The sequence below is a fragment of the Abramis brama genome (assembly GCF_963993115.1).
Source record: "Abramis brama genome assembly, chromosome: 5".
Classification (NCBI taxonomy): domain Eukaryota; kingdom Metazoa; phylum Chordata; class Actinopteri; order Cypriniformes; family Leuciscidae; genus Abramis; species Abramis brama.
The window spans coordinates 45,619,743-45,647,713 of NC_139967.1; the positions used below are offsets into that span (position 1 = coordinate 45,619,743).

General features: G+C 36.2%; 1 protein-coding gene and 1 long non-coding RNA gene across 5 annotated transcripts; one reads left to right on the forward strand and one right to left on the reverse strand.

Annotated features, from left to right (window-relative positions):
- Positions 1–237: 237 nt before the first annotated feature.
- On the reverse strand, positions 238–937 carry LOC311083589. Its single transcript, XR_014606325.1, has 2 exons — positions 874–937; positions 238–546 (listed from the first exon to the last, which is right to left on the reverse strand). It is a non-coding gene; the product is annotated as an uncharacterized lncRNA (long non-coding RNA).
- A 2,359-nt stretch (positions 938–3,296) lies between these two features.
- On the forward strand, positions 3,297–27,808 carry ganaba (glucosidase II alpha subunit a). Of its 4 annotated transcripts, none has more exons than XM_084113498.1 (25): positions 3,297–3,366; positions 3,691–3,777; positions 5,476–5,584; positions 6,837–6,964; positions 8,451–8,630; positions 11,447–11,512; positions 13,545–13,602; positions 14,144–14,225; positions 14,343–14,439; positions 15,737–15,917; positions 16,137–16,290; positions 16,871–17,106; positions 17,993–18,119; positions 18,199–18,278; positions 18,691–18,831; positions 20,028–20,124; positions 20,215–20,316; positions 21,400–21,643; positions 23,190–23,254; positions 23,338–23,414; positions 23,685–23,759; positions 24,339–24,452; positions 25,241–25,353; positions 25,962–26,062; positions 26,583–27,808. In XM_084113498.1, exons 1-25 carry the CDS (start codon positions 3,347–3,349, stop codon positions 26,690–26,692), a joined length of 2,844 nt encoding a protein of 947 aa, XP_083969624.1. In that variant the 5' UTR covers positions 3,297–3,346; the 3' UTR covers positions 26,693–27,808. The 4 variants fall into 4 exon arrangements, with proteins under 4 accessions (XP_083969624.1, XP_083969625.1, XP_083969622.1 ...); XM_084113496.1 differs by having other exon boundaries at positions 3,334–3,593; XM_084113499.1 differs by lacking the exon at positions 11,447–11,512.
- Positions 27,809–27,971: the final 163 nt, after the last annotated feature.

Here is a 27,971-nt window from a genome sequence, read left to right on the forward strand (position 1 = left end):
TGTTCTAGACCTGTATGAGTTTCACCTGTTGAACACATTCCTACTATGGAAGTCAAAGGCTACAGTCAACTGTTTGATTACCAACATTCTTCAAAATATCTTGTGTACAACAGATGAAACTCATACAGGTTTGGAACAATTTCAGAGCAAGTAAAAATTCTCATTTTAGGTGAAACATCCCTTTAACTGCAAATAAATGGACAGTCACTGAAAATGAATGAATCCCAATACACATAATGCAGTTTAAAAAAATAATTGTTTATTGAAAATCTTAGTTATCAAATACAGAAAACATAAGGCGGTTTTTTGGTCTCACTTACAGCAGATATAAACATGGCAGAAATGAGGTTTGTGTGCGAAGAAACTTCTAAACTACTAACGTTAATTCAAAAGTATTATAAATACAATTTTCAGCGTCTATATACTGCAGATGCCATTTATAAAACCGTAGATATATTAAAGAGCAACTAATCTAATCAAACAAACCAAAGACTCCTGGAACTTTAGTAGAGCCCAAACACTGGCGCCACGAGGAGAAGCACAAGCCTGTGAAGAACAAGAGCTTACAATCAGAAATTACAAGACAATGTATGTCCTAAAGTTTAACATCTTGAAGAAAGCTAGCATTAAAGCGAAAGCGTGTTCCAGTGATTGAGGATAGAACCAGCCGATGGGAAACATGCTGGTACCGAAGACATTGCACTGGGTCTAGTCTCCCTCCATACATACACACTAGAGTATTACAGACCGCGAGCATGCCAAGAATGGAGGTTTGTCATACAGAATAACCGTCATAAAAATTTAATCTACGCGTCATGAAAACATTCAAAATAATCAATACGATATAAGAACTCGTATATTGATCTCACATACCATCGCACACGTTTCCCAAGCGCTGCTGCAGACAGAGAGAGAGAAATATGGCCGCTCGTGCTCTTTTATACCCGCTGTGTGTGTGTCGTCATCTCAGCGTTGAAAGGAAACATCCAATCATCTGACGCCTCGAGTGGAAAACGTCACAAGCTAATAACGCCGTCGTCCTATAGGGGGCGCGTGACGTTTGCACTCAAATTTGTATGTCTCAAACTCTATACGGTCTATGCTGGTCTCAAATTTAGGGAAGCCTATTGCATTCACTTGAGGGAAAATAATCTACTCTGTTTTTCTGAATTAACAAATTAATTATCTCAGAATTACGAGATAATTTTTCATGAATAAAAAGTTTTTGCTCTGTTTTTCTGAATTAATGACTTAATTATCTCAGAATTACGAGATAATTAAGTCATTAATTCAGAAAAACAGAGCAAATATTTTGTATGAAAAATTATCTCATAATTTTGAGATAATTAAGTCATTAATTCAGAAAAACAGAGCAAAAACTTTTTATTCATGAAAAATTATCTCATAATTCTGAGATAATTAACTCGTTAATTCAGAAAAACTGAGCAAAAACTTTTTTTCATGAAAAATTATCTCGTAATTCTGAGATAATTAACTCGTTAATTCAGAAAAACAGATTTTTTTCCTCAAGTGAATGCAATACGCTTCCGTACAAATTAAGTAAAAAATGTTTTAATAATATTTCAGTTATTCTCGACACACATTTTTTTTTCTTTGGAATAACTGTAATATTCTTCATAAGAGAAAATCCTTGTTTCTTGAAAACTGGTTCAGTAATGGAGTAATGTTATAGTGAATCAGATGTTTGACAATGATGGTAATTTATTTAACTATTATTTTATTTAAAGATAACAATTTCCAGTATCTAGGAAATAATTTAATCTAGTTTTAAAGGCCATCTCTTTTATTACATCTCTATTATTACTAACAATAATAGCAGCTCAATGATTTCTGTTTGTCCCAGACCAGAATCCACTGTGATTGGTTCTATTTGTTTCTCTGTATAGTCCAATTACAAAATTAGGTCTTTATTTTTTAACCTTATTACCTCTTTTCCATCCATCATATCTTATTGGAACAACATTTTTGATGATATTAAGTTGTCGTTTATCTGGTCACTCCCTCGGAAATTTTTCTTAACAAATAAAATTAAAGAAATATCTTATACAATTATTTACAGATTTTAACCTGTCAAGCTTTTTTTGCAGAAATTTAGACACTGATACATCCTGCTCTTTCTGTGAAGTGAAACTGTAGGCCGTTTGTTTTGGGAGTGTCCTTTTTCTGGAATAATGTTAATGCCTTGATTGTCCAAAATGTGTTCTGTGATTTTTTTTTTTCCTTATCTTAAAGACACATTCTTTTGGGGTTTTATATTAATGACAAGAATCTAAACAAAGTAGGTTTTTGTATTAACCTCCTTTTATTTATTGGAAAGTTTTATATCCATAAATGTAAATAAGAGTAAACCCCCCTTGACATCTTCAAACAAGAATTGAAGTTGTACTTAAATACAATTTCAACGTCTTTTTCTTTTTTCTTTTTTTTTTTGCCCCTGCTTTTTTCTTTTTCTTTTCTTAATTGAAATAATTTTCAATAGATAAATCAGGCTTCTTTATATTATTTTTCTTGTTCACTATTGAACTATAACTTGTATATTGTCTGAAAGTTTGTCTGTTTTTTGTATATTTCGTTTGTTAAAATTTGCAATAAAAAAATCAGTTAGCCTACAAAAACAAATTAAATATGTTTGAATTTCCACATTTTTAAATATATTTCAAATTGTTTAAGTGTTAAATGTCCTAATTTTTAATGCTATTCGTTTATATTATTATTTCTACTACTACTACTACTGTTATTATTTCATTATGTCCTGTTTTTTTTTTATTATGCACTATTATTATGAAATGATATAGGCTACAGATTTCGTTTGTGAGGGAGACCCGATTTCACGACACCGTATCCTTGTTGTACTGCAAACATACAAGGGTATTTCATATACAAAGGTATAATGTTTAAACGTACTATTAGAATAAAACAAATATTAGTGATATACAAATGGAAATTGACGTCTTCAACCATCTAATACGATTAAATAAAATTTAATTATGCAGTAAACACAAACGACTGTCCACCCTGAGCAGCGTAGAAAAAAAGCAGAAAAATGTAACGGGTATCACGTGACAACGCATGCGCAGTGGGTCTAAATAACCTTTTCGATTTCGGGCTGCATGATCAAATAAAGTTTCTCAATGTTTTTTTTATTTTATTTTATTTTTTTAAGTTTTAATATTATTCAGACAGCGGATGAAATATTGAAGCCAATGAAGCCATAGAGCCATACCAATCTATTCCGCCAAAATAATTCTGATAAAGTCCACGTGCACGACACATTCGAACTGACTGGACGGACGCGCGCGGAGGGCAAAGTTCACACGGAGGCAAGATGGCGGCTTCCTGTGACAGGTATTGTATTGCTCTGGCAGGGTAATAGGATTATGTGTAAATAAAATCAAAGACGCAGCTATTTGAAATGCTCCTTTTACTTTTCGAGTGATTTGAATACTTAAATCGCTTTTCAGTCTTTGTGAGTTATTCCTCACTATGTCTAAAATCTTTCCTTACAAAAGACTAACGTTACTGTTGTGGTACCATGGTACAGTGATGAATCGTCGTTTTATCTACAGTAAAGGGTTTGTCTGATTTTGATATAATTTTAAAGCGTTAGCACCAGTGTCCGCACAGGTTACTGTTTTTTATCCTTTGTGAACTCATGGTATTGTCTTTCAGTTTGTTGCTGATTCTGCTGTTGTGTCTGAGCGCTCAGGCTGTGGATCGCAGCAACTTTAAAACATGCGACCAGAGCTCCTTCTGCAAGTGAGTATGATGAGTCCACTGAATATAAGCTGAATATGCGGGATGAATTAGCATGAAACAGAGGATTTCTGAAAAGATTTGTGCGGTGTGCTCATGTGATGCGTGTTACTTTTCTAAGCGCTGCTCAGGATGGACCAATCACAGTGGTTTGTCTGTGACGAAAAAATCATCTAGGACCTTTTCATTTGCTGTTATATTTGTTATCAATCTTTGAAATTAATACACGTGGATTGTCGAACTTTTTAGTTTGCACATCTCAATTTTAATAGAAAAACAATGTCACACAATAGAAGATTTCACTCACTGAGCCAGCATGCGCCCCCTGCAGGAAGACTTATTAATGAAACTGAACATCATTGCTTCCACACAATTATGAATTTTGATGCAAAGGAGTGTAATATCTGGTGTAAGCTATCCTTTATTCATTAGCAGTTCAAAAGTATGGAAGCTTGTTTCCGCCACAGAATAAAACATTTTAAAAGGTAATTGTGACTTTTTGTCTCACAATTGCGAGTTTACAATCTCGTAATTCTGACTACTTTTTTTTTTTTTTTTTGAATTACGTGATATAAAGTTGCAATTGCGTGTTATAAACACTTTTTTCCCTTGCAATTCTGACTTTTTTTTTCTCGCAATTCTGACTTTTTCTCGCAATTGTGAGTTTATATCTCGCAATTCTGACATCTTTTCTCAGAATTGTGAGATATAAACTCACACTTGCGAGTTATAAAGTCCAATTCTAAGGAAAAAAAGACTGACTCTAACATGTTTTTGAAAAACCACAAACTAAACCAGTGCAGAAAGATTCTCTGGAGTCTGAATGTCAATAGTTATAGGAAATGGTCTCAATTACCAAAAGGTTTGAAGTGGCCAGGGCGGCTACTTTTTACTTAAACAGCTATTACTCTTGAACGTAATGAGATATTTTCACCCAGCTTGGTACACCTATGTTGGGCTCTATCTGTGGTCGCATGGAAAAGGACGCTGCGACTGGCCTCTTGGTGGCGCTATAAAAAACACAAATATGGCTATAGCTACGCTACAGTCGGACCAATCGACTTTAAAAATGGCATACAGTGTCTTTGCCAGAGGTTGGCTCTGAGGATATTCGCCTATCTCGAAAAACACGGCAGCCGTCGGCCAATGAAGTGAGCTATGGAAATGGCTTTCTTTAGTTTTGCATAGAAATTTGATTTACGAAGAACTTCACAAAATTAGGTGAGCACATGCGACATGATTCTAAAGAAGCACGCAAACTTTTATGAAAATCAGGACATATAAGTGTTAAAAAGCTTTAAAAATCATACATTTCTTTGGTAAATTTCCTGTATTGGCTGTAAATTATCTTTTCCATCTCTGATCTAGATGGTTACAGGCATGCTTAGCTAAATATAACCTAATACGCATGTGCTTGAAGGCCTTAAAGCGCTTGAACCCCGTTAATTGCTGCCTGCAGCTTTATTTTCAATGGTAGTTGCTTGGCGCATGACTCCCATGAAAGAGCATAATATACAGCAGTCGATGCGGAGTCAGTCCCCTGAGGAAACAATGACGTCTCTAATTGATTCTTGCACGAAAATATTACTGCCAAAGCCTTTTCATCAGATACAATGTTTTGCCTTATCCACATTGTGTCCACATTCAGAATGAGGCGGAGATGTCACATGTCTGATGTTTTCTCTGTGTGTATGTTTGTAGGCGTCAGAGGGAGCTGAAGCCTGGCCAGTCTCCGTACAGAGCTCTGCTGGACACGCTGGAGCTGAGCGACTCCAGAATCACCCTGCAGCTCATCAATGACAACAACAAGGTCACGAAATATACCAAAGCAGAGTTGTTAACCGATAACTTCATCTCAAAGTTGGTTGTTTGGGTTAAAGGGTAACTCTCGCCAAAATGCAACCTAGGATCTTTTTGTTAATCTACCCGAGGCAAACTTTCATTTAAAAGCATAATTAGAATGGAAACGCCACTTTTAAGATTGACCGTATTTTCGTTTTCGGTCAAATTGCCTTTTGAATGGGGCACGACTATGATAGCATCAAAAATCACTATTTTTAAAACACTAAGAAGGCTCGAGACAACATGAAACTTTGCTCTCAGTATCACCAGGGGCTCTACACATGAACTCCAGCACTGAGAACATTGTTTGTGTACACAGAGTTTACTAAAAAGAAAGATTTTGAACAACTCACTGTCTCTGTGTCCGCCGGCATTTTGACAGTCAAAAGTAGTCGATCTCTGAATGCAAAGTAACAGGGAGGAGAGTAAAGATGGAAAGCTCCTAAAGCTTAGCTCCATATAAATTCATGGATAATTTGTTGTTTTGTCGTTAGTGAAAATCAATATTGACCTTGTATTTGAAAAAGGATCCTCATATAAGAAGCAATACTAAAATTCAGAGTCAGTTCATTCACATTCGGAGATCGACTATTTTTGACTGTCAAAATGCTGGCGGACGGAAACACAGTGAGTTGTTCAAAATCTTTCTTTTTAGTAAACTCTGTGTACACAAGCCAACTCTATGTATCTTTCGTTCGCCTTGGATAGATTAACAAAAAGACCCTAGGTTGCATTTCGGCAAGAGTTACCCTTTAAAGTCTCTATTGACCATTCTTATTTTTTTATTTCATTCTTAAATTTAGTCATGCATATCATTTCTTCCGTTGGAGAAGCCATTTCACAGATAGACGTTACGATGTGGAAGAAAAGATCCAAAAAATGTCATGCCATTTGTAAGATGTAGAACTTGGGGTGGGAAATTTTAGGCACTTCACGATCCGATTCGATTTAATCTTTTAAGGATTCCCCTAAATTAAAAGCTACTCTGTGGAGTTTAATTGTGAACAAACAAATGTACATGTTTACATTCATTCTCAAAATCTTAAAAATATGTGGAAAGCATTTCCTTGCCAACAATGGTTAATTAATACCGTGATAAAAATCGATATCGTATGATATGGAAAAAAATATTGTGATAATATTTTTGGCCATATGGCCCGGCCCTGTGTTGTGCTCCATACTAAGTGTGAGAGAATTGAGACTGTTGTGTTTGTTTGTAGGTTCGCTTGTTGCTTGAGCTGTACAGACTGCAGGGGAACATGACTCGGGTGAAGATTAATGAACTCAAACCACTTAAGCCCCGTTACGAGGTTCCAGATGTGCTCATCTCTGATCCCCTTACTGAACCGTAAGTCTACTCACGCCATCAGAGCGGCTTTTACTGTGTGCACTTTAGTGTTTCTCAGTGAGGGCGCTCAGAGGACATCGGGTGTTTAAGTAGTTTACATCGACACAAATTGACAAATTTTTACATGCATTTTGAAAGCCTGATTACAAAAGCTAAAGTCTCACCATTAAAAGCTACATCCCAAGCACACAATTATAATGCTGCCCTTAAAGGGATAGTTCACTTTAAAATGAAAATTCTGTCATCATATACTCACCCTCATGTTGTTTCAAACCTGTATGAATTTCTTTCTTCTGCTGAACAGAAAGGAAGATATTTAGAAGAATGTCAGTAACCAGACAGTTTCTGGGTCCCATTGACTTCCATAGTAGGAAAAATATATACTATGTTCTGTCTATGTACTGTTCAGCAGAAGAAAGAAATTCATACAGGTTTGAAACAACATGAGGGTGAGTATATGATGACAGAATTTTCATTTTAAAGTGAACTATCACTTTAAGGGCTTGTTTAGTAAGATTTTAAGGGCTTTAGTAAGATTTTACTAGAAAAGGTTTTAGATTTTTATTTTATTTTTTTACATTTTAATTTTAAAAATTTTGTATAATATTAACTGCTGTATTGTGTATTGTATTTTTAATACAATTTAATAGTAATAATAATAGGCCTATACACCAAAATATAAATTATAAATAAAAATAAATAATAGTATAGTACCATTTAAAAGTTTGGTGTTGGTAACATTTTTAAAAATGTTTTTGAAAGAAGTCTCTGCTCACCAAAGCTGCATTTATTTGATTAAAAAAATCCAATAAAAGCAGTAATATTGTCAAATATTATTACAATTTAAAAGAACTATTTTCTATTTGAATATATTTTAAAATTAATAAATGTATTCCTGAGATCAAAGCTGAATTTTTAGCATCATTACTCCAGTCTTCAGTGTCACATGATCCTTCAGAAATCATTCAAATATGCTGATTTGATGCACAAGAAACATTTATGATTATTATCAATATTTTTGTGGAGACTGTGATGCATTTGATGAATATAAAGTTCAAAAGAACAGCATTTAAAATTTAAATATTTTATAAATGTGTTTACAGTCACTTGAATCAATTTAATGCATCTTTGTTTGAATAGAAATATTAATTTCTATTTAAAAAAATTACCCCAAACTTTCGAATTGTTGTGTATCACTGTTCACACAAAAATATGAAATGTTTTTAATAAGAAATGTTTCTTGAACAGCAAATCAGCATATTAGAAGGATCTATTTTATGTTTTAAACTATATTCAGATAGAAAACGGTTGTTCTCGGCCACTAAAAGCTTCTTGTGTTTCCCAGTGTGTTTATTATCTGACTAGAAAAGGATCCATTTTGCATATTATAATTTGGGTCAGTTTTCCGCCATTATATGAATTCTCATCACTGAGCGGTGTTGTTCTAGTCCTGATTAACAGCTGAATGTCTTGTGTCTGTCTTCAGGCTGTCAGTGGTGTCTCAGGATGAGAACAGTCTGGTGTTGTGTCTGGGTGGGAACGAGCGGCGGCTCATCGTAAGCGCTCAGCCGTTTCGCCTGGACATCGTTGAGGGTCCTCAAGTGCTCGTGTCACTGAACTCCCGGGGCCTGCTGGCCTTCGAGCACCTACGAGCACGCAAGGACACGTGAGTACAGACACACAGATCGGGCAGAAAGGGCGTCTCACTCAGGAAGTTTATTACTGATATTGACGCTTGTTAAAATAGACAATGCTGAACCAATAATACTTCACACTAAAAATATTTCACACTGCTTTCTTGGGCTGTATTTCTGATTAATTATATAATTTTTTCTCTTTCTTTCTTCCCTTTGTATTGATAAGTCCTTACTCTCATAGGTGCACAGTTTTCACTTCAAGGCCCGTTCACACCAAGAAATATAACTGTAATGATAACTAAATTAGCATCCACACCAACGCACGATATTGTTTCACCTAAATCACCGTATGTATAAATATGTTTAAATTATCAAGATTTAAAACTTTCTCGAGTGGAGTTAACACTGGCCATCGGGCAGTCATGTTTATAGTTCTAGTTGTCTTCCTTGGTGTCAGCGGGCATTTAACTTTGACGGAACAATACGGCACAGCAGTAACAGTTTTTACATGAATTAAATATAAATATGACAAATTAGTATAAGAGCAATCTCAGAAAAACTTGTCAATAAATGTATTGGTCAAATTTCACCCCAAAATCAGGGACAAACTAAGATTTTTATTTACACAAAGGAAATTAAGATTTTTTTTTTTAATTAAGATTCTTGCCATAATTTTCATGACAATAAGAATTTTTAAAGCAAACCATATTGTCCAGACTGGTTTACAGTAATGTTTTATTTATTATGTTTTTTATTGAGAATATGGGGAGAATAATAAGCTTAATTTATCATCCAGTAATACTTATTGTAAAATTAAAAGCATTATTTTCCTGAGGTGCACCAGGGCCTGGTTGCAACGATTTCCTTAATTACCACTTAAGGCTGGAATACAAATGCTAAGATTTGCCTCAGTTTGCAGTCTGGACGAATCGCAGTGTATGATGGGAGTGGAAGCTCTTTTAGCTTCAAACTATGATTCCATTCCATTAAAGTGCCCCTATTATATTTTTTCAGATATTATCTTTCATGTAGTGTGTAATATCGCTGTTTGTGAAAGTAAAGGTCTGCAAAGTTTCAAAGATCAGAGTGCAGATAAATGGAGTTATTGTCTTCTAAAAGAAAGAAGTGATTTAACAAATTTACATAATGCCAACAATTTTGCATAATGCCAGTCTATGCTCTTCATTGGTTGCCCGCAAATTCGCTGTTCGTATCGCTGTGTATCAAGTGTTGAGGAAGATCTGGAGATGAATATTTAGATATGGAAATGGACATTCAGTTTCTGACACGTGCTGTAAGCAGTCGACCAATCACAATAGACTTGGCAGTCTGACCAATCAGAGCAGAGCAGGCTCTCAGAAAGGCGGGGTTTAGAGACCGAATCCTTAATCGAACCGTTTCAGACACTGTGAGAAAAGTGGTGATGCTATAATGTATATTATGAGAAAATGAAAGTGTTTTTTGACCTTTGACTCATATAAAGCTATTGTAGGAGACCTCCGAAACACAATTAGGAGCCTTTAAAATAGCATAATAAGGGCACTTTATATAGGTGTGTGTTTCTGTGTGAGTTTTTGTGTTCAGAATGACTCTGGTAGTGTGTGATCCTGAGTGATTTAGTGTGATGCCCAGTTTTTCTAAGTGCATGATGTTCATATTTTAAAAGTCATGGAGTGTATTCCAGCCTTTAGTTACAAGGATTTTCTGGATGGATGGGGAAAATTGTCATTTACTCACCCTCATATCCATACAGACTCTTATGGCTTATTTCTTAATAAAGAAATAATTTTTATTTTTTAAATTCTTTATTTAGAAAAATATCTTTTTTTTTTGTCCACACAATAAAAGTGTCTGACTTACTTTGTATGGACAAAAACTGTTGAAACATTGTGTTCTGCGGAAGAAAGAAATCCTTCGGGCCTGGAACGACACGAGGTTGAGTAAATGTTTTTGGGGTGAACTATCCTTGTAAGGGGTTTCCTGCTGCTGGCATGCAATGAAAAGAATATTTCTATAGCCTTTTCTTTGTTCACTGTTTCACTGTTTTTAAGATCTGAGGGTTAAGATCTCTCACGACTTCTCCACACGCTCTGCTTTGATTCTTGCTGTTGCTTCTCGTTTCATTTCTGCCTTTCTCTCGCTACACACTAACTCTTGTTGAGCAGGACTGCAGTTTAGACCAATAGAGCACAACAATGATCGTCCACTTTTTCAGTGACCTTACTTCTGGTTTTCCCATTCATTTTCTTCATGGGAATTTGCAAAAAAAACAGTAAAGAGTTCAATAAAGTATTGAGCCAAATCAAATTCTGTGATCAACAACCACTGATGTGAATTAAACAGCAATTACAATAAGGTGTGAATTTGCTAAATAGAAGCCATCATTGATGTATAATTACAAAGAATACAGTATCATGTATGTATGTGCATATGCACGGGAACATTTTGAAAATGGCTGCAAAAATATATTCCAACAACCTTGGATCCATGGTAGGTTTGTCTTGAAATATTTATACATTATTAACAAAACTCATTATGGAATTTTTTTAACTATACTGGTGCAGTCCATACAGTCACTATTTGGGTTGGTATTGTACTGTGGTGTTTTATGATCGTGATCTTATCTATTTTTTTTTTTTCACAGCAAAATTGACATCAGGTTAAAATGACACATTAATTTGAAAAATTGGGTTTTGTATCTTTTTAGATAAAAACTGATCATTTATATGTGTCAGATATTTCATTCAGAAATACGTTTGTAAATGTTTTTACTGAAATTCTCATCACATTCTATTTTCCTTCCCCTCTTTTTCTCAACTTTCCTCTCTTCTGTCACGCTCAGCAGTATCTCTCATAAAATAAGTAGCACAGTTGGTAGCATGTGGGACTCGCTCAAGAGCATTTTCTCTAGGTAACATCCATTTGTCCAGTTCTTGACTGTAAAAAATCGTAGATTTACTTCATAGTTTATTTTACTTCATTAAACATATTGTTTGATTAACATTATCAATGTTTTTTTTATATAGGAATGCACTGATATGAAAATTTTGGCCGATAATTCTTTATATTTGAAAGCCGATTACTGATATATTTTGAGAGCCTGATTACAAAAACAAAAATATCACCATTAAAAGCCATGTCCCAACCACACAATTATAATGTTCTAATTATATTTTTATATAGCCTATATGACAGACATGTGCTGCACTGAACTGTATTTTCCTTTTTGAAGCAATTCAAAGCCATCATGGTGAACGGTGCGCATCTGAAGTGTTTCAGCTGAAGGAAATAATCCATTATTTATCGGCTTTGATATATCAGCCAAATTTTCTTATCGGTCCGATAACAATAACATTATATATTATCATATATCGGCCGATACCGATATGGTGGCCGATATATCACGCATCCCTATATATTTTTTTTTTTTGTCAACAGTAGTGTAAATTAAATCCAAATTAATCATGCTTGTAGTTGTACACTTTAATCAAATAGTACGCTATTTGCTTTTGATTTAGTATTAAAAAAGATGTGTGTTCTAGATGAAATCGTAATTTTGCTACCTAAAATAGTGCTATCTTTAGTGTACCAGTTATCAATGATTCCATTGATTTTAGTATAATGGCCATTCATTTTGTAGACTTCATCTACAAGCATAAACTGCTGGGTTCAAAATGTACTTTTTGTCACACCTGTCAGTTGTTGGTGGATCATAAAATTTTTACTTTAAACATTTACTGACCATGGAAATGTATTTGGTTAAACCAAAAAAGTTTCAATTTAACATGTATTTTGCATTTTAAATGTTTTATTTATTTAAGTAAATTTTTATTTGCTTCTGACAAATGTTAATCTCAAATCTCATCTTATATATAACATAATTTTTATCATGTTATTTATGTTTCTCACTTAAACCCCACTACATGCATCTCAACAAAAACATTTCCTCCTTTGTTATAAAGGATGAAAAAAATGTTTTGTGAAGAAATTAGTTATCAATTTTTCTTTATTTCTTTATTAAGATTTAAAGATGCACTATATAATGCCAAAATATAATTTTTAATTAGGCAGTTTCTGTTTACATTGTGCAAATTAGCCAACCCACTGTTTCACTAGCCTCTTTCACACAGTATTCCCAGTAAATTACTGTAAAATAACCAGAATGACTTTACCGGTAAATACACAAATATGCTGTTCACACAAGCAACGGTGTTTCTGGCTTTTTACAATCTTATGCACACATCAGCACCAAAATACAGCTAAATCAGAAATTAACTTTTCATACTGGTAACTTGCCAAAACCAATTTGGTCCTGTTCACACATGATCTCTTAACGGTAAAGGTACCGGTGATTTACCAGTAAAGACTGTATGTGTGAAAGGGGCTACTCACTCCTCATACCATTGCTCAGATAGTTTATTACAACCATTATTAAATAGTGTTGTCACCTACACTATTACATTTTTCAGGTTGAACCAGATTATTTGAAAAGTCAGGTTGACACATGCTCTGTTTAACATGCATTTAAAGGGGTAGTTCAACCAAAAATTAATATTCTGTCATTAATTACTCGCCCTCATGTCGTTCCAAACTCGTAAGACTTTTCTATGATTGTTTAATATGTAAGGGTGAGTAATTAATGACATAATTTCCATTTTTGGGTGAACTATCCCTTTAATAGCAATGGCCAGTCAAACAAAAATGGTAAAACATAAATCAACAAATGCTTGTTTTGTTGTAGAATCACCATATATTTGTGCTTAAACAAAATCAAATTGCAAAGTGATATCAAGAACAGGTACTGCACTGGTCTGATTATCATTGAGTCGGATTGATGCATCTCTTATTCAAGAACTTATTAAAGTTCACCCTCCTTTACAAGATTTACGTTTGTATAGTTGTAGTAAGTATTCCTATTAAGAGAATCTGTGTCTACTTTCCAGTAAAAGTGAGTCGGAGGAAATGACAGGACAGGAGAGTGTGGAGAAGCAATCCGACGAGGTGTGTGTGTGTTTCAATAACTGAACTGTTTAACATGCAGATTTATTAGACATAGACAATGTAAAGTGTGTTAATTTTTGAGTGTTAAGACCTGCATTAAAGGATTTGTTCACACCAGAATTAAAATTTCCTGATAATTTACTCACCCCCACGTCATCCAAGATGTTCATGTCTTTCTTCAGTCGAAAAGAAAATAAGGTTTTTGAGGAAAACATTCCAGGATTTTTCTCCATATAGTGACTTCAATGGGGTCCAGCGGGTCGAAGGTCCAAATGTGAGTTTCAGTGCAGCTTCAAAGTCTCGACACAATCCAGCCGAGGAATAAGAGTCTCATCTAGACAAACCATCGCTCATTTTCTAGTAGAAAAATAAAAATGTATTTAATGTCGTTTTCTTTTCGACTGAAGAAAGACATGAACATCTTGGATGATTTGGGGGAGAGTAAATTATCAGGAAATTTTTATTCTGGAGTGAACTGATTCTTAAAGAGACTCCTTATATTAGTGTTAAAATATAAACCTATCCGTTTTTTTTCATTTAGGATGGACCGATCAAAGAAGAAGAGGATAAACCGGGCATGTGGGAGGAAACATTTAAATCTCATAGTGATTCAAAGCCCAATGGTACACTGAAATCTTTCCCATTTTATTCTATAACATGATCAGTAGAATGTCGGTGAGATAAACTCAGTCAAGTTTGTTTGTTTAAACCTTTTTTTTAATATCTCCATTTGAATTCAGGTCCATCATCTATTAGTTTAGATTTTTCTCTGCCTGGTGTGGAACACGTCTATGGCATTCCCGAACACGCCGACACGCTCAAACTGAAAAACACAGAGTGAGTTATGATATGCAGGACACACAAGCAGCTCAACCAGCAAAGGAGGGGTTTTAATGTGGATTCAAACATAGGTTGAATTTTGTTGCTGATCCAGGGTGATTATTACTGGTTTTGCACATAGCCATGCTGTTCACCAGCCAAATCTAGCTGTTCAGGCTGACTGATAAATGAAGTTATGCTGGTTAAGCTTGTAAAGAAACCTGAGATGAACAATACGAGTCTGGTTGAACAAACTTTGATATTCAGAGTTGGTTTAAAACCAGACAAATCCATCCTGGTCGTTTAATTCACTTCTCATGAGAGAGTCGGCACAATTCCCTTTTCTGCTGAAATTAATGGTATCGTCATGAAAAATGTCATCGCTGCATCCAAAATTGTGTACTGTCCGTGTGAATACGTTTGAATTTGAAGTATGCGCTATATAGTATGAATATGGGTAGTATGAATGAAATTCGGAAGTACTACATCCGCCAACTGAATTTATTCATTTATATAATCAACTGAATTTATTCATTTATATAGATTCTCAAATAGTTTAAAAGCCATTTAAAAAAATGTTAAGTCCCCCTGTAGTCAATCATTTTATCCCTTAAAACTCACCTTTGATCGCCAAAATGACATATTTAAACGTCTTTTGGTTTGTCTGTTTGTCTAGGCATATTAAAAACACCACATAGACAAATAAACATCATTTAAAATTCATGATTTTCATCACAGGGGGACTTTAAAAGTTCGAAATACATTCATTTAAAAGTGGAATATTGTCACACTATAATTTCTTATGTGTAAAGCATTACCGATATAATGTATATAATTCACATAAAACTATATAATAAATAATAAGCAGCAAAATCTGGATAATCTATGCTTGCTTTCATTGTGAACTAATTTATTTTGGACCAAGAGAGATACAAGGTAAGTGACTTATGTCAGCTAATTGGTCCAGTTTTGGCTTGCCCAGAATAAAACCTGCTCTGGAGGCGGTTAGCGTTGTAGCGTAAGATACCACTGTGATTAACACCGCTAACAACCAATCCATGTTCTTGAACCCGACTTTGCTCAAACTAAACTCAAGCTAACATCCTTCAAGAAATGGGCCACAGCAAACCAGCATAACATATTCTGACCAACCATACTTATACTTCATTTAGGAACAAGACAAACTAGCCTGAATATTGAACATTGTTAAATGGAGAACCATTTGAAACATTATGTGACAACATTGATTTTCAGCACTAAACCAGTGACAATAGTGTTTCATTGGCCCATTGTTGTGGTGTTTTTCTTTTCTTAGTGGGTCAGACCCGTATCGGCTGTACAACTTGGATGTTTTTCAGTATGAGCTACACAACCCAATGGCCCTTTACGGGGCAGTTCCCGTCCTCATATCTCATAACACTGAGCGCACCATGGGCATCTTCTGGCTCAATGCAGCAGAGACATGGGTGGACATCAGCTCAAATACTGCAGGAAAGGTGAGTGTGAAAAACTGAACCTTGTCAACCAAAAGCGTTCGCAAATAGCAAATAAAGAACCGTAATGTTCAAATTAGGGAAGCACAATATATCGGAAAGCATTGCAGTATTTTCTGATTTTAACATTAGTTTGGTGTTAAAAGCAAATTTTCTGTGTCAGTGAATTTCGTAGTTCAAATGTTTTAACACCGTTCCCTTAAATGTGTGTCCATTTTTCAGACACTGTTTGGAAAAATGCTGGACTTCGTACAAGTTTCTAGTGAAGCTCCTCAGACGGATGTACGCTGGATATCTGAGAGCGGTATCATCGATGTCTTTATCATGTTTGGACCAAAACCTACCGACGTCTTCACTCAGTACGCCTCACTTACAGGTACAAAAACACACGGTGAAAGGAAGCACCACCGCACTTTTCACTTTATTCTGATTTCATGCTATTTTTGTCGTTGTTTACACGTCCTAATATTTTTCAAAACTATGAAATTTTGAAGAGATTTCTGCATAGTTTTGCCCACTGTCTTTAGCTCTGAAATCTCATTCATACTTTATTTATTTAGGAGAATAAAAAATAGGGATTCTCCCAAATGAAAATTCAGTTCACTAAAATTACATATTCAAACATCATGAGTATTGATAAATGTGTGTATATGTGGATATATATATATGTGTGTGTATGTATGTCTTGGATTGTGCTGTCATGTATAATTTAAAGTTTAAAAAAAAAAATCTGTGCAAATTTACTTAATGAGAAGTTATTAATCAAATACAATATGGTTTTAGATTAATAAATCTTTTTTTTTTTAAATTAAATTTCACAGGATTTGAACAGATCCAGGAATGCAAAAATCATATGCAGATTCTGAATGCATTATGAGTCGTATCATGTCCTTTATACTTTGTTTTTAAGGCATTTTGAATGCTTTTCATTCCTCCTAAACGTTTCTGTTCCTTAGGGACTCAGTCATTTCCTCCTCTCTCAACGCTGGCGTACCATCAGTGCCGCTGGAACTATAATGACCAGGAGGATGTAAAGGCTGTTGATCAGGGCTTTGATGAGCACGACATCCCGTATGACTTCATTTGGCTGGACATTGAGCATGCAGATGGAAAGCGCTACTTCACCTGGGACCCCAGCAAGTTCCCCCAACCTAAAGACATGCTGCAGGGCTTGATGGACAAAAAACGCAAGGTGTGACAAAAAATTATGCCCTGCGTAATATAGCCAAAATAAAAACCGGTCAAGAGTTTGGAATAAATCTTTCTTTTTTTTATGTTTTTGAAAGTCGTCTCTTCTGCTAACCAATGAAATATGAAAATGTGGTGGTGTTTTTTTTTCCCAGCCTTTTGATATATATTTGATTTATATCTCAATATAGTATTTTATTGAGAAGTCCTAAACCTCTGCAATGTTTTCACAATCCAATCAACAACCACATATAAAGATAAAAGCAAGACTTTCCCTAAAAATTTTTTTTTTGAAAAGTTGCAAGACACTGAAAAAAAAAAAAAATGCAAGTAATGCAAAAGCACTTTATTTGATAATTTACGTTTTCCAAAGTGTACTAAAATCATCCAGATATTTAGGAAAATCATCCTGATATTTAATGTTGCTTATTTTGAATTGTATCGATAGCAAAATCATTGTGTATATATTAGGGTTGCACAATATTGGAAATAACTGACTCTATATCTATATATCTATATCTATCTATCTATCTATATATATATATATATATATATATATATATATTAGTGCTATGAAAACAATTTCACCAGATGATTTGAATAGCTCTATTTGTAAAGAATGAATCATTTTAGATTGATTGGGGTGATTTTGCAGTGCATCTGCATTGACAATAATAAATAAAATAGAACAAAGGTACAAATGATATAAGTAGTGTTTTGTTTTTCAAGTAAATCTAACTGTATTCAGGTATAAATGGACACATCGTGATATCGATGCTAAAACGAGTATATCGTGCACCCCTAGTATATATACATATATTATTACCCAGCTCAAACTGCCGTTGTTGCCCTTGCTTTAACAAAAGTCATGTGACATTTTGTCTCCTCAGCTGGTGGCCATCGTGGATCCTCACATTAGGGTGGACAGTGGCTACAAGATTCACAATGAGATTCGATCGAAAAGCTTTTACGTCAAGAACAAAGATGGAGGAGACTATGAAGGCTGGTGCTGGCCAGGTGTGTAGCTACTTGTCCAGCTGTCTGTTAAAATCAAGCTCTTCTGAGTGCTGAAACACACTTTTTTTCTCTGCTGAAGGGAATTCTGGCTATCCTGACTTCACGAACCCTGAGATGAGAGCCTGGTGGGCCAGCATGTTTGCCTATGACCAGTATGAGGTAAGGGGTTTCTGAACAGCTGATACCCCTGACTGTAGATTCTCTCTTACTGTTAAAGTCCCCCTGTGGTGTGAAAACAAAGTTTTTAATGTTATTTATATGTCTATGTGGTGTTTTTAATTTGCTTTAAGACAAACCATGTGTAAATTCTTAAGTCGACACCATTGCTGAGTAGTAGGCGGGGTTCATTTGCATATTCATAGAACCACGTATACTAAATGAGGCAAGAATGTAGACTTACATTCAAGCTATTTTAAGGCATGAAGGATTTTTTTCCCAAGGAAAAAAAAACATTTAAATATGTAATTTTGGTGATCAAAGATGAGTTTAAAGGTATTAAATTGTCTACGGGGGACTTTAAAATGTAATTTTAGTATTGTGAGATTGTTAAATCCCAATTGCCTTTGTCCAGGGATCCATGGAGAACCAGTACATCTGGAATGACATGAACGAGCCGTCGGTGTTTAATGGGCCTGAGGTGACCATGCACAAAGATGCTCTTCATGGTGTCTGGGAGCACAGAGATGTTCACAACCTTTATGGCCTCTATGTGGTGAGAGACCAGTGTTTTTCATCCATTTTTCTATAGGCACATAAAGGCCCTGATATACTCACTGTAAAGTTCTATTTTATTCTTTGCTTGGGGGTAAAAAGTTATAAATACTTTTGCGGCGGTACACTGTTAGCAAACATCCCGACGCCTCCCACACTGTTGAGAGCATCAATTAGATGAATATGTAAATATGTGCTGCACGCGCTTTCCTCTCAATAACAAAATAAGCACACAGCAGATATACCAGTGGTGAGAAAACCACAGTTAAGAAAGCATCTGATCATCTGGATGTTTGCATCAGCTCTCCAGTCACGTCAAGTAGCATTTATTTATATTGCACAATAGATTTTCTTAAAGTCAAGCAGCTTTACAGTCTTAAACATGTAAACATGTCGGTATCGCTTTCAATTAAAATTACAACTTCAGTTTCTTCTATAAAGCAACTTTCCATTGTGTTCATGTTTTAACTTGCGTCTGACCTCGACTGACTGAACAGAAGAAATTAACCAATGAAGATTTACACATCAAAGAAGAAGGAGCCTCAGAGCCACACCCACCTATTATTTTGTCACGTGACATCTTGCCCTGCTATCAGTGTAACCGGTTGCTCTGACCTGATGTTTCTTGGAGAGAAGGCCCTCCCTGTGGTTTTTCACATGCAAAAAGCTGTTTCACTCAGAAGTCAAGTCAACCATAACTTCTGTTACATGGTGGTTTGCTTAGCAAGATACTAATAATGAAACATGAAATCAGAAAACAAGGTTAAAACAAGTGTAAGATATTAACTTAATGACATAAAGAAATATTTAGTTGGTCTCGGACTCGACTCAGACTCTGCCCCTTTTGGAATCAGACTTTACTCGGACTTGACAAAGGTGGAGTGAAATCCAATACTTATATAGAAATAATAATTGGTCTCCTGAGAAATCATATGAATAAAACGTTAAAAGGAGACATTCCCTGTATTAAAAGGCGCCATGGTGTAAGATGACAACCTGTGACATTCAACTCTGTCACGGTCAGATGGTACAAGTCGGAGCTTGTTGTAACAAGTTGTAAATAACAGTTCTAGGAGGACGTGAACGCACCCGAAAGGCATGTGTGATAGAGTGAAGGAAAATGAAGAGCCAAAAAAGACAGTTGTTGTGTTGAAAAGTGGTTCTTTTTTTCTCTTAACAATACATGTGTATTCCCAGCAAAAGGCGACTGCAGACGGCCTGATCCAGCGCTCGGGAGGAGTGGAGAGACCTTTCGTTCTGACCCGAGCATTTTTTGCAGGATCTCAGCGTTACGGTGAGAGACGCCTTCACTTCGGACGCGATCCTCACATGTTCGTAACGAAGTGTTTGGTGATGACTTCCTCTTCCTCTGTGTGTGGCTCAGGTGCGGTGTGGACAGGAGATAACGCAGCTGAATGGGGTCATCTGAAGATGTCCATCCCTATGTGCTTGAGTCTGGGCTTAGTGGGCATCTCTTTCTGTGGAGGTGAGCAGTTACTCTAGTGACCTTCTGTCTACACTGATGCAAATGAGAAGTGACGTACAGTGCTTGCAATGGGTAAACAAAACTGCACACATATTTAGATAACGGCCGCCAAAAGTTAACTTGTTAATATCTCTCGTTAATTATCCGTTTCTCTGCCAGTGACAGAATTTTCCGGCAATCCATGTTTTCACTGTTATATGGTTGCGGGTGCTATTACGCGTCTTCTGAAAGAGTACAGAGTTTCTGGATCCAAACAAACAAGTGAAGATGAAGATGAAGCAGAAATATTCATACAAAAAATATTCTGGGGGCTGTGAGAATTTTGTGAACATGATTAAAAATGCTGACAAATAAAAAAAGAACCGGCGGGGAAAGAGTTGAATAAACATAAAATTTCTTAAGTAAATTTTTAAAAAATTGTACTCATTGTTTTGCAGTACAAATGCAAATACATTTGTTTTAAATTAGACAATTTAAACAATGATTTTTGCCTGTTTTTTTTTTAAGGTTTCTTTGAATAGAACGGTTTTTGAACCACATTTATTTGAATTTGATATCTGTTTTATAAATCATTTTAATACATCATTGTTGATTTTAGTATTAATTTCTTTTTTTTCTTCTTATTAAGCCCAAACTATTGAGTGATTTTACATTGATTATAATCAGAAATGTTCTTTTAAGCAGCAAATCATCATATTAGAATGATTTCTGAAGGATCATGTGACACTGAAGACTGGAGTAATGATGCTGAAAATTCAGCTTTACATCACAGGTTTTAATATATTCAAATACAAACAAAAAAAAACCCCAGCTGTTTTGATCATTTCACAATATTTAAATTTTTACTGTATTTTTGATCAGATAAATGCAGCCTTAGTGAGCAGAAGAGACTCTTTTAAAGACATTAACATTTTTTTAACTATTCTAAACTTTTGACCGGTAGTGTACATTACATTTGCATTACATTTATAAAGCAGCACTTTAAGATTACCGCCAGGAAATCATTGCAAATCATTAAAGTAAAGTTCAAATAGTTTTTTTTTTTGGTCTCACATGCTTTACCTTTATCTTTCTGTTCCACAGCCGACGTTGGCGGTTTCTTCAAACATCCCAGCACTGAGCTTTTGGTGCGATGGTATCAGGCAGGAGCTTACCAGCCGTTTTTCCGTGCACATGCTCACATAGACACCCCCCGCAGGGAACCCTGGCTGTTCGGCCCAGAGAACACCGGCCTCATCCGGGAGGCGGTACGTCAGCGATACGCTCTCCTGCCCTACTGGTACCAGCTTTTCTACAACGCTCACCTCACCGGACAGCCTGTTATGAGGTGAGTCAGCACAGTGACACTCAGGGGTGAAAATTAATGGTGGGCCTGGGGTGAAAATGCCCTCCAATTTCCAGATAAGGTGGCAAAAATGCCCTGCACAATTAAACTAAACGCATTACGGCTCTTGCGTTTAAAGCAGTGGTTCTCAAAGTGTGGGTTGCTTGAGATCAGCAGAAACCCCCCAGAAAACAGCCGTTGTGTGAATAGCAGTTGGCGCTCTGCCTTTATAAAGCGGCACTGAACACCAATTCCACTGAATCGTTCTTCAGATCATTGACTTGTCACCGTCTGAACAAGCCTGACATAGAAGTTCCTCACCATAGAAAAGCACCTCTTCAGAGGATTGTATCACAAGCTGCCATTGTGAATGTGCCAGATTTTTTTCTTTAAGTTTTAAAGGGGGCCGTGACCATTAAAGTTTGAGAACCCCTGGGTTAAAGGAATTGTTCTCCCAAAAATGAAAATCATCCCATAATTCAGTGGTTCTCAATTCCAGTCCTCGTGACTCACTGCTCTGCACATTTTGTATGTCTCTCTTATCTGACACACTCAGTTCAGTTCATGGAGTCTCTCCTAATGAGCTGATGATCTGGTTCAGGTGTGTTAAATAAGGGAGACATACAAAATGTGCAGAGCAGTGGGTCACGAGGACTGGAACTGAGAACCACTGCCATAATTTACTCGCCCTCAAACCATCCTAGGTGAATATGACTTTCTTTCAGCCGAACACAATGGGAGTTATTAAAAGCACATCCATCCATCATAAAAGTAATCCATACGGCTCCAGGGGGTTAATGAAGGCCTTCTGAAGTGAAGTGAGAAAAATATCCACATTTAAAACTTAAATTAAAATCACTAGCTTCCGGCAACGGCCGTACATGCTTTGATCCGTACAGTCGAGTATGACTCGACGTATTACGTAGCTCCTCTTCTCTTGGATCGAAATCCTAGGACATTTTTCTTTAAAACTTATTTAGACTTCTAATTTGTGACATCTGCGTTTGTCAAATCTCACCTGACCTAAGCTTACGCCTGCATCATGCGTCGGGTCAGAGGTCACCCTTCCGCCGGAACTCGACTCTCTCGGTAACGCGTGTACGGCTTTTGTCGGCAGCCAGTAATTATACTTTATCAAGTTTTAAATTTTTTTTATTTATATTTTTCTTACAAAACTGCTTTTATTAAACCACTGGAGCTGTATGGATTACTTTTATGATGAATGGATGCGCTTTTTTTTCTGCGCCAAAAACTCAGGCACTATTTACTCCCATTGTGAACTATTTCTTTTAAGTGAAATACGAAAATGAATGAAACATTTTGATCTGCTCTTGTTGCATCAGATTTCTTTTGACACATTGTTTTGCAGAGTTGTGCTTTTATCACACACATTTCGGTTGAGCTCATGAATGCAATGGCCAATCAGAGGTGTTTAGATTAGTCAACACTGAAAACACCAAATGTAGTATAAGGTTTTAAAAACAAACTGCAATTTGCAAATGATGTTATATAAGGGATCATATCACTGATTGACTCAATCTTTTCATAGACCTTTATGGGTAGAGTATCCTGACGACGTAGCCACTTTCTCAATTGAGGATGAGTACTTGATTGGTGAGTTTTTAAACATGAATTATGATTATCCCAAATAACTGTTGTGGCAGAGAAGGCTAACACGGGTTTATTTCTTTTCATAGGGAAGGATTTACTGGTGCGCCCTGTTACCGATGAGGGCGCTAGTGGTGTTACTGCCTTTCTGCCCGGGAAAGGAGAGGTAATGTATTTCTCAACAACGAGTGGCACACCCTGAATGCATTTTGATTTCCTCTAAGGGTGTGTTCACACTTGGCATGTTTGGTTGGATTAAAACAACCCTGGTTTGATTGCTCTGTTAGTGTGAGTAAGTGTGTTTAGGTTCGATGTTAAATGGACCAGGACTAAATGGTTTGGGTTTTTTTTGTCCGGACCAAGCGAACTGAACAAGTGTGAACACACCCTAAGTCTCTCTAAAGTCTCAAACACTTCCTCTGGGTTGCTCTTGTAGGTCTGGTACGATGTTCACACTTTCCAGAAGCATGATGGGGATCAGAGCCTCTACATTCCTGTCACTATGAGCTCAGTAAGCCCTGACCTTTTCTGTTATTGTCCCTTTCATTTGTTTGTAAAGATTGCATAAATTAGGAGCCAAAACATAGTGTTCTTGTTTTGTTTTTTTACATTGCTCAATCAGGGTTGGTTCAGATCAGGGTTATTATAGTTAACTGAAACTATAAAAAACGTTGTTGCTTTAAATAAAATAGTTAGTTGCCAAGGCAACAATTTCATTTTCATTTAATTCAACTTAATGTACTAAAATAACAAACTAAAATAAAAATTAATAAAAACTATATTGACATTAAAAATAAAATAAAAATTATATATTTAAACTACATAAAAATGACAACAACAAAAATTAACTTATAACTACAGTAGTATCTGAATGATACTAAATACACACTGGTTCAGTTTATTTTTAGACATTTTCCATGACAGGTCAAATGGATTTTTATATTCCAAACAGTTTTCCTATAGACTTATTTCAGGGATAGTTTTCTATAATCGATTCCTGCAACTATACTTTGTGTTTCGGTCTTTATCAAACAACTAAGTCCTACCTTTCTATCTGTTGCTTCTGCACTTCCTCTGTCTCGTGTTCCAGATCCCAGTTTTCCAGCGAGGAGGGTCCATTATCTGCAGGAAAGACCGTGTTAGGAGGTCCTCCTCCTGTATGGAGAATGATCCATACAGTCTCTATGTTGCTCTCAGTTCTCAGGTAATTCCTCGTATCCTGGTTTGTATGTGAAGAAGCAGTGAAATCCAAACAGAATGTGACGGTACACATGGATATTGTTTTCATCTTTCAACCTGTTTACAGCTGGTATTAAGATGCGTGTTGGTCGATCGGATCACAAGTAGACGAGGAGACACATTTCCTTTTACACCTGGTGTCTCTTTTGTCCACTTTCAACCACTTCTGTCCTGATTTCTTCGAGGTGAGGGTCTATGGGAGGGTAAATGTAGATCTTTCAGTCTAATGGACAAAATAAAGTCTCACAATTTACATATGAACACAATCTGAGACGACAGAAGAACATACGGAGAGCATCAGCTTTAGTTTCTGCTCTGACAGCCACAAGATCACACCGAACACTGTGAGTGTGTGTTAGAAATCAGGAATGCTGAGAGAACATTGTGATTGGTACATTTTTCCTCTTCAAACCAAACTTGGGTCTCCAGCCGACAGAGATTAAATCCCGTCTGGCTAGAGCTCTTCCCATAATGTTCACGCATTAGTTCAGTAGACGGAGAGTAGACGGTCTTCTGTGTCTGTTTGAACACACTCGACCACATGAGCGTTTACACTACGAAAGCAATCCGGTCTAATGTGTTTTCCACGACCTCTAGAAGTGTTCGAAAGTGGACAAGCTCAAAACATTTTAGACCCCGTTTACACCAGTATTTAGTGTCGTCCACTTGTGATCCGATCGACCAAAACGCATCTTAACACCAGCTGTGATCGGTCCATCAGTGCTCCACGTTCACTGCGGTCTTCTGCTTCAGGGCTCTGCTGAAGGAGAGCTGTACATCGATGACTTCCACACCTTCGACTTTGAAACGTCAAAGCAGTTTGTCCACAGACATCTGTCTTTCTCTGCCAACATGTTGTCCTCCAGGTTAGTCTGCTGTCCTTTTCTTTAAGGCTGTGACACCAAACCAACATCAAAGAACTAGTGATGACAGCCCACTGTGGTGTTGGCTTGTGTTGTGTGCGTCCGGGCCAACACACAGCACAGACTACAGCCAATGGAAAACTAGTATGTATGTATGCAAATAACGGTCTATATCAGGAGGTTTCAATGGTCTATATTCGCCATGTGAAATAGGAAACCCGAACTAGGACTGTGGATGTACAAACAGAAGCAGTGATTGCTTACCATTTTGAATATGAATCATGTTGATCACTTTCTTCACTCCACACGGCCATCGTTATGAAAATATTCAGGTATTGAAATGCTCAGGTAAGATGACCGAACAGCCAGAGTTCTCTCACTCACCGACGGCAGAAAACAAACCGGTTAAACGTGCTTAATCGGTCAAAATATCCACTATTGGGTCTGACTTGTGCTGAAAAACTGGGCCGACTGTCGGCTTGGTGTGTCACAGCCTTCGCAGCGTTTCTTGGCGTTTAAGAAATGTATAAATGGAACTAAAAGTTCTCTGTGGACAGAAACGTGCAGTCACGCATCTCTGCCATGCTGTGTCTCATCTCTTGTGTTGTCAGGAATCTGTCCCCGGACTCCCAGTTTTCCACTGGCTCCTGGATAGAGAAGATTGTGATCATTGGAGGCAGTCAGCCGTCCTCTGTTACTCTGAGGAATGCAGGTCAGTGTCACTGTTGCTAGTCTAATATATGACACTGATATTGTTGCTTTTTGTATGATAAATTGCTCCTTTTGATCTGTAAGTTGCCTTTTGCCATATCCTTTTGTTTTTAATATCCAGTGCCTTGCAATCAATAAAATGAGATCTCAAACAATGAATTTAAATTGCATACGTCATTTTGTAGAAGTTAGCCAACTTCACAACAACTACAAAACATATGACTTTCTTTAAATACCGATTCACTACTGATAATGGTTCAGTCAACAATTATTAGCCGCTGACAGCATTTAGAAACCAAACATTTATACAGTCGTACTTCTGTTTATGCATTTACAAATGGACATGTTGTTGGGTTTATCCAGCTCATGTTGATACAAATAACTTTCAGTTTGATTCTTTTTTTAAGGACATTTTCGTTCACTTTTGGTGCTTTTGTCCAAAGTAAATTTGGGTCCAGAAGTAAAACCAGTTAAGATTTTGCACAACATATGGAATGATTGTTTTTTGTTGTCTTTTTCAGATGGTACTGAGTCGACGTTAGAGTTTGAGTTTGACTCTACACATGCAGTTTTGACTCTACGCAAGCCAGCGGTCAACGCGGCGGCAGATTGGACTGTGCTTCTGCGGTAACACGAGGATGACACGCAAACATCAGAAGAAAGTACGGCACTTAATGTCACATGACCAGACACACGCATCACAAAATGAGACCAAACAGAATGGGATCATGCAGAGGGAAATTAAGAAATCAAATGTTTTTAAGATGATATTTGTATGTGTTGATCAATATGAATGCAAACAAATTTAGTTTGTTTGAATGAACAGGACCAGGGAATTAAGAGACGTGTTTGATGACACTCTCTTAAACTTTATTGTGTGATTCAGGCTGAACTTTTTCAGTTAGATATGTCAATTAGCAATTTAATAATGGGTTGTATGTTTAAGGAATAACATAGAGGAGGTTGATTATTGTTTGTGCAAATTAGAATTTTCTTTTTTCATCTCAGGTCATGAAGTATTTTTGGCATCAAAAAATAAATTTTAACATCCAGAAATGCTGTTTGCACTAAGATATGGTATTGTGTTTTCATTTTAAGTGTTCACTGGGCAGGTTAAATCTGTTCATTAGAGAAAGCAATAGCTTAAAATTATGAATAGTAAAAAAAAAAAAATCATATTTTTGAGATGCAAGAACGGCACTTCTTTCTCTTACAATATTTTATTTTATTTTTTTTTAAGCCATAAGTCATGATCTTGTAGGACATTTTATCAGGCTTTGTGCTGATCGACAAGGACAAAGTGTATAAATTAGGGAGGAAAGAAATATGACGTGTTTTTCTGAAACCGACCCTATTAGTTGGACTATTAATAAATCATTTGAAAAAATGAAATGACCAATGAAAACCAAATGACCAAGTTTTTATTTGGTAATATTTCAAAATGTATTAATATATCTTTGTTTCCTAGAGCACAAAAGCCATAAATGAAGTATTTAGTAGCAAGGTTTTGTTTTTAATATAGTTAGAAGCGGGCCCCTTTTTTGCTGGTCTCTGAAATTGCCTGATTTGTTCAACATTGCGCAGGCTTAGGTTTTTATTTTGTTGTTGTTGAAAGATTGAGACTGGTGTGAGTTAATGAAAAACAGCTGAGAAAACAAAGGACAAGGAAATGTGAACAGAAACTAAATATCTTGTAATAAACGCTGAAATAAACATCTCTGGCTCAGGAAGCAAAGACCCGATGAAATGAGCGTAATCTTTGTTTCAGAGTAAGAAAGTGTTCTTGTATGTACAAACAGTCCATACAGGATTGTGACCAAATGTTATTTCCATCAAGAGGCGCATCAGTTTCTGGTGAAGATCTTGTGTTGATAATGCAAGAGTCCAGCACTCTGTAAAGTCTCCTCCAG

Excerpts from the sequence above, each read along its gene's own strand:
- ganaba (XM_084113496.1), top strand. The coding sequence starts at position 3,505 with ATGTCTAAAATCTTTCCTTACAAAAGACTAACGTTACTGTTGTGGTAC. Across the intron at positions 3,594-3,690 it reads CGTTTTATCTACAGTAAAGG|TTTGTTGCTGATTCTGCTGT; the intron begins GTTTGTCTGATT and ends ATTGTCTTTCAG. Across the intron at positions 23,760-24,338 it reads TTCCTGTCACTATGAGCTCA|ATCCCAGTTTTCCAGCGAGG; the intron begins GTAAGCCCTGAC and ends CTCGTGTTCCAG.